The 12,703-nt window shown below is 41.6% G+C and overlaps 1 protein-coding gene across 1 annotated transcript in view; it reads left to right on the top strand.

The window, feature by feature from the left end:
• cspg4ba (chondroitin sulfate proteoglycan 4ba) overlaps positions 1-12,703 on the top strand; it is a 91,966-nt gene that overhangs the window by 33,137 nt on the left and 46,126 nt on the right. Inside the window, exons 4-6 of the mRNA XM_055634126.1 lie at positions 376-849; positions 1,099-1,275; positions 2,887-3,085. Coding sequence (XP_055490101.1) covers positions 376-849; positions 1,099-1,275; positions 2,887-3,085 — 850 coding nt within the window. The remainder of the gene's footprint in view (positions 1-375; positions 850-1,098; positions 1,276-2,886; positions 3,086-12,703) is intronic.

Below are 12,703 nucleotides of genomic sequence, written 5' to 3'. Positions count from 1 at the left end.
TTTTTTTGCCATGGTATATAAATTTAATACCCGTCAGATATCTGATTTTGTAAAAGGAGTCTGCACCTTCTACAATTGTAGTGCAAAATAGCACTTGCATTCTTAACAGCTGTTTGAATTTTGGTGTCAATTTGATCAGTTGCTAGTTTAATTAAAATAATATCAAGTCAGTTTGTTGTGAATGCTATTACACTGTGGTTAGAGTAATTTTTGGAGTATTGTAATGTGGAGAGAATTGCTATATGTGCTCCTTCAGTGTTTATGTTGGAGTTGTAGTTGAACATGTTGGAAAATTTCAGGTATGATAGTTTATCCTTATTAGCTGCATGTAAATTAGTTGTTGATCAAGTAATTTCACATCCACTACTTTTTCAGGTGATTCATGAGGATAATCTGCCATCTGAAATAATTTACAAAGTGAATGTTGCACCTGCTCATGGCTACATACGAAGCTTTACAGAAACCGAAGGATTCTACGTCGGTACAGAACATAATCCCATCCAGTACTTTAGTCAACAAGACGTAAATGATGGCAGTATCCAATACGTGCAAGTGAGAAAAAATCAGACAAAGGATATTTTTACCGTGGACATCTCTAATGGAATAGTAGAACTGTCTGAAATTCCTATCATGATCGATATTATTCCAACCCTGATTCCTGTCAAAATACATAACTTTACAATAGAGGAAGGTGCATCTAAGGCATTGACTGAAGACTTTATAAAAATTGCAAGTCCACATTTTGCAGAGCTTAATTTTGAATATTTATTAATAAAAGTACCAAACCACGGGCACATAGAAAACTCCCATTTTCCTGGACAGACTCTCTTGTCATTTACTAGACATCAGGTAATGTGATAATTCATTAGACATTTTTTTGCTAATAATTGTCAATGAAAAGTTTTCCATAATAATAATTTAGTGTTATCCTCCTCATAAGATGTATTGTTTGTGAGCCAAGTTCAGAATAAGATTTTGGTTTAAAATCCAGTGAATTATATAATAAAGGTATAATTTCTACTGATTGTTTAATTCACATTTAAAATTTTTTTTTTAAAGCAAACTGATGGTAATACTGATTTCTATACTGTCTTTTAGGTTGAGGAAGAGTTTATTTACTACGTTCATGATGACAGCGAGAGTCTTTGGGATAACTTCTCCATAATGGTGAACGATATCCAGTTAAGAAAACAGAGTTTGCTTTGGACAGTTTTCATTAACATTATACCTGTGAATGATGAACCCCCCATCATTGTTACTAAAAAAGAATTTAAAGTAAGTTAGCTATATTTCAAATTTGTTAATCAGAGGTGGTGAACATGTACACAAAATAAGTTAAGAGATCTTTCATGATGTTGTCGGAAAGGCCATTGTCAGCACGCTGCCAGCACTGACAATCAAAGAGTGCTCAGGTGCTCCTTCGGTTCATAAGGCATCATACCAATCGCAATCCCACCACTCTTATCCTTTGAGCATCCCCTACCCCTGGTGCCGACCCTTCCAATCCCCGAACCACCCTCGTGTCCTAAGGCTTGGTTCTATTGATTTCCCAGATCATGGCCACACCTAACACCCCTCTCACCCCCATGTCCAGAGCCAGATGTTGATGATCTGCAAACGACCCTTACCTTGTGGGCCATGATTAGGTCTTCGATTTTAAAATGCAGAAGCGAGACTAAGTTTTTTTGAAAAGGAATAGAAAGTAGGTAAACACTTATTCATTAATTGTGAGTGCTGGTAAGTCATTTACACTTTACATTCTGGACCAATATCATAAACTTCACTCCATAGATGCTGGCTCACCTGCTGAGTTTCTCCAGCATTTTTGTTTACCTTCGATTTTCCAGCATCTGCAGTTCCTTCTTAAACATTTTGTCTACTCCACTGTGAAATCTCCTCAAGATATGTCTACTTTGAAGTTCTCGTCCTCCCTCCGAAGACAATTTAAGTCCTTCGCTCGATAGATGCCGCCTCACCCGCTGAGTTTCCCTAGCATTTTTGTCTATCATCATAAACTTCAGACTACCTTTCTAAAAATGCAGCTCTCATTCATTACTTTATGTAACTTGAGTTGTAAAATGATGCATTGAACTGAGTTAGAATTGATAACTTTCTGTACATCAAGCCAAAACTTTATGTTGCATTTTGTTCTTTAGTTTTTGTAAATGCTCTGCTACTAATTATTATAACCTTAGATTTTGTTTAGATCAATGACTTTAGTTTGTACATTAATAATATTTTACAGACATACATGATTTTGTAAACAAACTGAGGAAAGTCCAGAAGAAATGTAACAAAATAATAAAGCAGTGTGTATTTCAGTTGGATTTATGAAGGATTGATAATATAATGTTTTTCTGGGTTGCATGCTTGAAAATTTTAGATAAAATGCCATTTATTTCCTGACCATCTTGGGAGCAAGAATTCCCAGCAATGTGAATAGAAATCATTTTGTGACCACAATGACAATTTAAGGGCCCAGTACTGCTTTTGTTCAAATCTCCTTTTATATTCATTGGGAAAGATATTTCGGTATATTAAACAGTCTGAGTGGAATCGGACAGAACGTGGCTTTTGTGTTGCAATTTTGCAATCCTGCCATGGGAGATTACAGTTCACAGTGAACAAAGTTGCTCAACAAAAATTGTCAATGGCAACTGACCAATGTATATTACAAATATGAGCAGCAAGATATAAACAAATATAATTTAATGTATGGGATAGAAAGCATAAAGTTATTTTACTTATGGACATGACTGGTATTTATTAACATCTGCATTTCTCAGTATAAATATGAAAGAATTTTCAGATTATTTCTCTGGGGCAGCAAGTAATTGAAAATGGATACAAATTGATTATTTTACCATTGCTTTGTTTTTTCTTTAGGTATGGGTTGGCTCAATCACAGAGATAACAAAAAATGTTCTGAATATAGAAGATAAAGACTCGATCCCCAAAGAATTAGTTTACTCTGTCACTCCTCCTAGCAATGGCCACCTTGCTCTAAAGATGTCACCAAATAAGCATATTGTCAACTTTACCCAGCTTCATATAAATAATGGTCAACTTGTCTTTGTTCATAATGGTATGTTTTGCAGTTATTTAACTTACACGTTTGTTTGTGTGATTGCAATGCAATGTGTTTACAGCCAGAACACAATATTTTACTGGATGTATATTGGGTACTATTTTGGCAGTTTTCTAAATATAATATTGAATGCTGACCCACAGGGGAACGGTGGACGTCAAGGCAATTTTGGTTAAATAATTTGTACGACTGCAACTTGGAGATCAAGTTAGCCTTGCATGTGGAAAGAATACAATCAAGTTTCATCCGAATATTGCTGAGGCCAAAAGAGCTACATCATTGATTTAAATATAGTGACTCATAAATATGATGTCAAGGCATGATTTAGAGGGGTTGGTGAAACTTGCTGGAGATGTCAGGATGTTTGCATTCATGGAAGAATGTCGAATGAGGGAACATATTACAAGATAACAAATGCAGTCATTTAAAACTGGAGTGTGCAGGATCTCGTTTGCAGTTAGGACGTTGAATTACTGGAATTCTCTATCTCAGAGTTGTAAATTCTAGATCATTGAGGGTATTTGGAAACAATTTTTGGAAGATTGAGGGCATAGAAGAGCAGATAAGGCCTGGGGCAGATCAGGCATCATATTGAATGACCGGGGATTCAGGATAGATCGAGTGATCCTATTTTCTTATGATTTTGTTCAGAAGGCATTTGATAATTTAAAGCATATTCTATTAGTAATTTGTTGGATTCAAAGATGAACTCGTGCAGGGGTCAGCAACCTTGTTCTGCATAGGGGCCGGGACGCATGTCTGTGAGTGGATGGTGGGCCACATCTATCACGTGTACACATGGATCCCGCCCCCAGCCCGCCCCACATGGCAGGCATCAAATCACATATCACATAGAACCCGCCCCTTCGAGAATGCTACCCGGAGCACTGGCCCCTAATTATGGGCGCTCACGAACATGGCGTACATACGGACCATTGCCTTGGCTCTGTCCTGAAGGCAGTGGCTCAAATACACTCACTCGTCCCCAGCCTATTGACATCCCCGATCCCGACAGTGAAGCCCAGACACAGAAGGTGCGAGCCCGTGCCGGCGGCTTTGCGCAGTATGCGGTACAGCCAGAGCTCGGCAATTGCGGCAGCCAGCGCAGGCCTTCTTGCGTCCTTGCATCACCGCACCTGGGCGCCTCGGGCCTGGGAGGTACCGGGGATGAAGGAAGACTGCGGGCCGGATGATTACCGAAAATAGAATCCGGGCCAGATGATTTTGGGTTACGGGCCGCATTTGGCCCGGGGGCCTTAGCTTGCCGACCCCTGGACTAGTGTAATAGGTAACAATAGACTGTTCCTGGGATCATCACAGTAGTTGCATAATGTTACACATTAGGTTATTGCATTATGTAATTTTGCAGAATATATTGATGAAATTAAACCTTTCAGCCAAATGCCAGTAAATGAACTAAAATTAGAATGAAATAAACTGATGAGTGAAATACTAAGTTTAATGTAAAAATGTAAATAGTGGGACACATAAATAATTTCATGATCAAAGGTAGCAATATTCTTTAAACTGGAGTTCTAGAAACATCAGTGAGGAAGGGTTTTAATTGGTCCAGTATGCTATGACTGTCTAAGAAATTACTGTGTGACTGTATAATGTGAGATAACATCCACAAAAGGAACAAAATTACATTAGTGTAACATTTTGCATTAGCAGAAGGTCTGATAGTTCAGAATTAGTTTACATTTTGAATAATTTTACATTTAATGTTCAAAATATAAAGTACTGGTGGAACTTGGCCTGAAGAAAGGTCCTGGCCCAAATGCTGTCTGTCCGTTTCCTCCACAGATGTTGCTTGAGACACTGAGTTCTTCCAGCACTTTTGTGTTTAGCTCAGGATTCCAACATTTGCAGTTTCTTGTGTCTCCAGTTTATATGTAATGTTCTTGGGATTAGTTTATGAACTTTTAGTACAGTAGTTAAGGAAGAATGTTGAAGTTAAGAACTTCTGCATAATTGGTGATGGGGGGGGGGGGGGGGGGGGGGGTGGGGGGGGGGGGGGGGGGGGGGGGGTGGGGGGGGGGGGGGGGGGGGGGGGGGGGGGGGGGGGGGGGAATTTGCAGTAGCTTTCAGAGTTTTTTTTTGTCAGTTTTCCAATTAAATCCAATGCATAATACCTGCATGGATCTGGTTAATGAGACTGCACTATTGAACAAACTTTTTGGTTGCAATGGTATTCATGGTCCACTCTTAATAATATAAATGAAAATAGGTTCAGGAGGAATAACATTTTGGAAATTTATATAACCATATATTAAACATTTGAAAACGACTTTGTTAAAACAAAGCTAATTAGTTAAGTTAGCTAGCTAGTTAAGAATATTTACTAACTTCATTAGTTTAGTCAAGGCAGCTTCATATTTAATGAAAAACTATTCGATGTTTTACAATCTGGCCACTGGTATCATTGAACCTAACAATAAGCTTTTTATGAGCTTGTATGAATGGGCACAATTAGTGGGAACTCCCCACTAATTTGAACGAGGATCAAATCGTCATTAGGGTGTGGACTATAGGGTGTAGATTACCTTGACGTTTATCTAGGCAGTTAAAAGTGAGTTAAGAAGACATTACATGGTGAGCCAATAACAATTAGATTGTGGGCATCCTGCAGTTAACTTCAGTCATTGGAAGATGCAACACATTGGTACATAGAGGGACCAGGTGGCAGAAGGCCACATGAGGCTGTGAGCTTAAAGAGGGTTGGCTAGCCTTATAGCTTGGAGCCCGCAACCAGAGATCAGAACCTTGTGCTGGCGGATGCTCATAATAAAAACTACTCAAATAATGCTTGTTGAAGGGCTCAGAAATGAGTGCAGAATTTAGTATTTCCCTGATTTGGCATCTAAAGCAGTTAAATTTGGGATCCATAGATATTCCCAAGGTTTTCTCTTTAAGTATTGGTCATCAGTCGGTCGATGCTAACATTCATCTGGGGCTTTGAAAAATGCCTGTGTGTGTGGCACAGTTCAAATATCAGGGCCTGGGTAGAGATAGCATGGACTTGATCTGGGTTCTCTGAAGATTAATCCGGTCTCCAAATTCCTGGAACTAGGAATCGGCACCCCACTTCTACCATTGGGTTTCCAACCTCCTGACCCATTAGCACAATCATGAGGAGAGTTGACAACACTTCCTCCACAATAATTCGCTATGTAGGTGCCCCACAAGGATGTGTTCTCAGTCCACCATTATACTACTTATCCACTCACGACTGTGCAGCCACATTTAACTCTCACTCCATCAACGATGACACAGTGATGGGCCAGATCACGTATAATGATGAGATGGAGTGCAGGAAGGAGATGGAGAACTTAGTAGCACAGTGTAAGGACACCAACTTCTCCCTCAATGTCAGCGAGATGAAGGAGCAATTATGAAGTTAAGGGAGAATGATGAAGTACATGCCCCGATCAGCATGAATGGTGCCGAAGTGGAAATGGTTGAAAGCTTCAAGTTCCTTGTTGTTAATATTACCAACAATCTGTGAAGGACCAATCATAGTGAGATGACAGCCAAGCAGGCACACCAAAGCCTCTACTTCCTTAGGAGACTGAGGAAACTTGGGATGTCTCCAAAGACTTACAAATGTCCACAGATGCAGCACAGAACGCATATTGTCAAGTTGCATCACAGCTTGGTTTGGGAACAGCTCTGCCCAAGAACGCAAGAAATTGCAACGTTGTGGATGTGCCCCAGCCATCACACAGACCAGACACACACCATTGACTTCATCTGCACTTCGAAATGCCTCTGAAAAGCAGCTAGCATAATCAAAGACGTCCCACCTCAGTCATTCCTCCTTCTCCCTGCTCCCATTGAGCAGAAGCTTGAAAGTGTGCCCCACCAGACGCCATAAGAGCTGCTGTTATCAGAATTCTGTATGATCCTGCTGGAAGTTAGGATAAGTCTCATCTACTTAATTGCAGACATTGGACCTTGTCTGTGGAACAGGTGCAGTACAATGCTGAGAACTATATTTTGTACTCTTACCTTCCCCAATGCTCACTTGGATTTGATTGTATTTATGTAGTGTCTGAATGGATATTATGCAAAAGAAAGTGTGTCACTGTACCTCGGTACTCGTGTTAATAATGCAACATTGGACATAAACAGTATAGCACAGGAACAGGTCTTTTGGCCCACAATATCTGTACTGACGCCAAGACCAAGCTTTACCTGCCTGCACATAATCCATATTCTTCCATTCCCTGCATCTGTGTGTGCTTATCTAAAACTCTTAAATGCCACGTTTGTATCTGTTTCCTCCCTCCCAACTGGTAGTGCATTCCAGGCACTCAACCAGGTAAAAACAACCCCCCCCCCCCCCCCCCCCCCATATCTCCTTTAAACCTTGTCCCTCCTTAAATTTATGCTCTAGTTATCTATGCCTCATAATTGTATATACTTCTATTGGGTCACTCCACAACTTCTGATGTACCACAGAAAACCACCCAAATGTGTCCAACCTCTCCTTGTAGCTAATACATTCTTATCCAGGAATCTTTTTAGTAAAAACACAAATCTAACCGTAAATGTCGGCAAGATTGTGGGGATTGGCAGAGATGGTAGGTCATCAATGCAGTGTGTGTGGTTGGTATATTGGAGGGCAGCCTAAGGAGTGTTGAGAAGTTCAAGATCATGTTCAGGCACTGGGTTGGACTTGGTCCAGAAAGCCACCTCTGCACAATGTTATGATTGTATTCTCAGAGATCACAATATTGTCTTACGCATGACTTGCCTATTATGGCCTGGAAAGAGGCATTCATCCCATTGGGTTCATGCTGGAAGCCACCAGGGCAATCCAGTGTCATTAGTTTAGTTTAGAGATACAGTGTGAAAATACGCCCTTTGCCCGACCGAGTCCACACGAATCATTGATCGCCCGTTCATAGTAGTTCTGTGATATTCCACATTCATCAACTCCCGACACATTAGTGACAATCAACAGGCCAATTAACCTCTAAACGTACATCTCTTTGGGATGTGGGAAGAAACTGGAGCAGCTGGAGAAATGTCACGTGGTGATTGGGAGAATGTGCAAAGTCCAAACAGACAATACCCATGGTCAGGATCAATCCTGTATCTCTGGCACCAAGAGGTAGCAGCTATGTCACTGTGACTCTGCATTCTTCCTGTTGCCTAGCAACTGATTTGCTTTCACATGTCTATCAACTCCCCATTGGTTATTTTTATTGCTTACCAACATTTTAAAAGGCAAGTTAACTAACCAATTAGCGTAGTGACATGTATTTGTGATGGGGAAGGAAACCAAATTATTTTGTACTAACCTACATAGCCAAGGGGAGAACATGCAAACACCACACCGCCAGTGCCCAAGGTCATGATAAAATCGAGGTTCGTGGAGCTATGGGGCAGCAGAACTAACTGCTGCAACACTGTTGTCTGGAAATGTCCGACTGAATTTCTGGAAAAACTGGAGATGGAAATGTTTTCAATTACATTCCATTCCAGAAATAAATAGCTTTCTAGAGGAGTGAAAGATCGGGCAACCCAAATCTGTGTTAGACAAAATTTCCACGTGAAATTCCTCCGTGTTTTAATGGTTTTGAAATTTTTTGACAAAATGGCAATTGAAATGCTACACTTAGGTTACATATGCAACCTGTTACATGGTTTGGACCACACAGATATTCACCTTCCAAATTTGGCATATAGGCTTACTCATAAATAGGGGATCACCTTAATTATAATGTAAAAATAATTCCATGAATTAATGTAGTGATGATTTGATGTTGGCTCATTTTTAATAACATCTCAGAAGAGGGCAACAGAATTTTAGCATAAGAGAAATTTCCATCCTCTAGCAACTCCCACACGCTTGATGAAAACATGCTGATCTTAATAAATTACTATATTTAGAAGTTGAAACGAGGAACTGCAGATGCTGGATAACACAAGACAACTGTATCTACTTGTTTAAGAAGGAACTGCAGATGCTGGAAAATCGAAGGTACACACAAATGCTGGAGACACTCACCCGCTGAGTTTCTCCAGCATTTTTGTGTAACTGTATCTACTTGTTTGTACCACCAGATGGCAGCAGTTTTGCATTGATCGACTGATGTAGTTCGAAGAGAAACCATGGAAAAAGTTAACGTTAACAGCATAGTATCAAGTTCTGGATTAGGAAGAGACTAATTGTTCCATACTGGTTCCTGGGCCTTCATTGTTTCAGAAACAAGTAAAATTTAACACAGACAGTGAGGAGAGTTTTGTTGCCATTGACTAGTATCCAATTAATCAAATCTATTGCTGATGTGGGCTGGGTTTGAGGAGAGGTTCACTTCACAAATGAAACACTTAATGCCAAATTGGCTGTTGAGCATTAATTAGAGCCTTTACTTTATTTAAGGGACCTACACCATGTATAACGTTTTTTTCTGGAGGTTCTGATTGTTATGAGTGTCCTCAGTCATGGAGATAAGCTGTGTATATTTGTGGCATTACCTAGTTGTTTTCAAACATTGTAACAGCTGATTAACCAATTAGCAGCCCCACTGAACAAGGCCCACAAACTCGCCAGCCATCCTGCTTTTAGAGATGAGATTACTTACCGAGTGACCAGTAATTTGTTATGAAGAAAGACAAAATTTTTACTCAAATTGATGAATCATTTATCCTATTCAAAGACTTAAATACGGAAAAATGTGCAAATAGTTAAGAGAAAAATCAGGAAATTGTGAGGATTGTACATTAAGGAGGCAGAAAGGGTGGTGCAGCAGTAGAGTTGCTGCCTTACAGCACCAGAGACCCTGGTTCGATCCTGAGTATGATGCTGTCTGTACGGAGTTTGTACGTTCTCCCCTTGACTGTGAGGGTTTTCCCAAGGTGTTCTGGTTTCTGCCCACACTACAAAGATGTACAAGTTTGTAGGGTCTTGTCCTGAAATGTCACCCATTCCTTCTTTCCAGAGGTGCTGCCTGTCCCTCTGAGTTACTCCAGCTTTTTGTATCTATATTTGGTTTAAACCAGCATCTGCAGTTCCTTCCTATACCCTGCCTGGTTCCACTTCTCACCCTCATTTCTTACTCTGCCATCAGCATCCATTGCCTCTTGTGTACCCACTTATCACCTTCTAGATTCCATCTCTTCCTCCACTCTTCCCTCCCCCCCCCATTTGATTCCATCTGACCTCTTTTGCTCTACCTATCACCCCACCTGTCACTGGCAATTGCACCACTCTCCTTCCCCCATCTGCTCGTCATCTCCATCACCTAATTCATCCTTTGCCCTGCCTCACCCTGCCTCTTCATACTGGCAATCTCACCACTACTTTCTCAGTTCTGAGGCATGGTCTAGATCTGAGGCATCACCTATCCCTTTGCCTCCACAGATGCTGCTTGACACACTAAATTCTCCAGCAGTTTTTTTTTTTTTTTTTTGCTCCTATTAGAAAAATTTGATTGGAGTTTTCAAAGCAATAAAGTGTATTGATGAGAGCAGTGGAATTGATGTAGTCTACATGGATTTCCTGTGACAACGCCCCATGTGGGAGACATTGGTAAGAAGCTCATGTGATCCAAGGCAAGTTTGCAAATTGGATCCAAAACTGGTTTGATAATAAGAAGCAGAGGGAGTTGGTGGAGGTTGTTTTTGTGATTGGAAGCCTGTGACCACTGATAACCACAGGGATCGGCAATGGGATATTAACAATTTATGTGATTGTTGGGCATATGCTCACTAAGTTTACAGAGGATGCAATCATTAGCAGTGTTATTGATGAGATGGAGAAAAAAGCCTTGGGCTATAGGGCAAAATTGATCACTTGGTAGGAAGGTCAAATAATGACAAATGGATTTTAACCCTAATAATGTGAGGTGGTGTATTTTAAGACAAAAAAGGATAGAAGATTAAGATTCAAGATTCAATTTATTTGTCATTTGGACCCCTTGAGGTCCAAACGAAATGCCGTTTCTGCAGCCATACATTACAAACAAATAGACCCAAGACACAACATAATTTACATAAACATCCATCACATCGCTGTGATGGAAAGGCCAAACAAACTTATCTCTCCACTGCACTCCCCCCCCCCCCCCCCCCCCCCCCCCCCCCGATGTCAGAGTCAACGTCAAAGCCCCCGGCTGGCGATGGCGATTGTCCCGCGGCCATTAAAGCCACGCCGGGTGATGCAAGGTCGCACACCGGGTCTTGGTGTTAGAGCCCCCGGCGTGCGCTCGCAGAGTCCCGTGGCCATTCCAAGCCGCGCGGGGCGGTGATGTCAGGCCCAGCTCCTGGAGCTCTTCGACCCCGCAACTCGGGCGGGGGAAGTGGCCGTTGCGAGAGCCCTGAAAAGCGGGCTCCCTCCAGGGACCCGCGGGCTCCCGGTGCCGCCGTCCGCCAGACCCGCAGTTGCAGCCTCTGAATCTCCGGAGGTCGGGCTGCAGCAGCAGCAGCGCTCCACCACCGCTCCACCCGCTCTCTGGACTCGGCCAGCTCCGCGACGGTGAGGTGAGTCGTCGGCACCAGAGTCCCCGGTCTTCTCCTGTTGGAGGCTAGAATATACACAGAGAATGCTATGACTCTAAGAGTATTGAGGAACACCTTCTGAACCATCTGAATTTGTAGTTGGCAGGGCTGTAATCTGGATATTGCCAACTTGGATGTGTTGTGCATACTAACGGATGTATACAGGAACTTGCTGTATAATTTTAAGGATCACTGAAGGCGGCAACAAAGGCAGAAAGGTAGTGGAGAAGATATACTGAATATTTGCACCTGTTAGCCAGTGCATTGGATATAAGAGAAGTTGGACAACTTATTATGTATCAGTTGGGCCATAGCTGGAATACCATGTGCAACAATGGATGCCACACTATAGGAAGGACGTGATGGCACAGGAGAGAATGCAGCAGAGTTGACTGGAATAGGGCATGAGATGAGATTGAAATAAGATGGGTTTGGGTGGTGGAGACAGAGATTCTCACAACATTGAACAAGTTTCTTAATTCACCGACATACAAGGCTATGACGTGTTCCTGTGCTACACGACTCTAACACTGTTCAAATAACAGTTAATGTAATTAGTAGAATAGGAAAAGTTGCTTAGAAACATAGAAGATAGGTGCAGGAGTAGGCCATTCGACCCTTCGAGCCTGCACTGCCATTCGATATGATCATGGCTGATCATCCAACTAAGTATCCCTTCCCTGCCTTCTCTCCATACCCCTTGATCCCTTTAGCCACGGGCCACATCTAACTCCCTCTTAAATATAGCCAATGAACTGGCCTCAACTACCTTCTATGGCAGAGAATTCCACAGATTCACCACTCTCTGTGTAAAAAATGATTTTCTCATCTCAGTCCTAAAAGACTTCCCTCTTATCCTTAAACAGTGACCCCTAGTGCTGGACTTCCCCAACATCGTGAATAATCTTCCTGCATCTAGCCTGTCCAACCCCTTAAGAATTTTGTAAGTTTCTATAAGATCCCCCCTTAATTTTCTAAATTCTAGCGTGTACAAGCCGAGTCTATCCAGTCTTTCTTCATATGAAAATCCTGCCATCCCAGGAATTAGTCTGGTGAACCTTCTTTGTACTCCCTCTATGGCAAGAATGTCTTTCCTCAGATTAG

This window comes from Leucoraja erinacea, chromosome 1, assembly GCF_028641065.1.
Source record: "Leucoraja erinacea ecotype New England chromosome 1, Leri_hhj_1, whole genome shotgun sequence".
NCBI classification, from domain to species: Eukaryota; Metazoa; Chordata; class Chondrichthyes; order Rajiformes; family Rajidae; genus Leucoraja; species Leucoraja erinaceus.
This window is presented reverse-complemented; position numbering and strand designations above follow the sequence as displayed.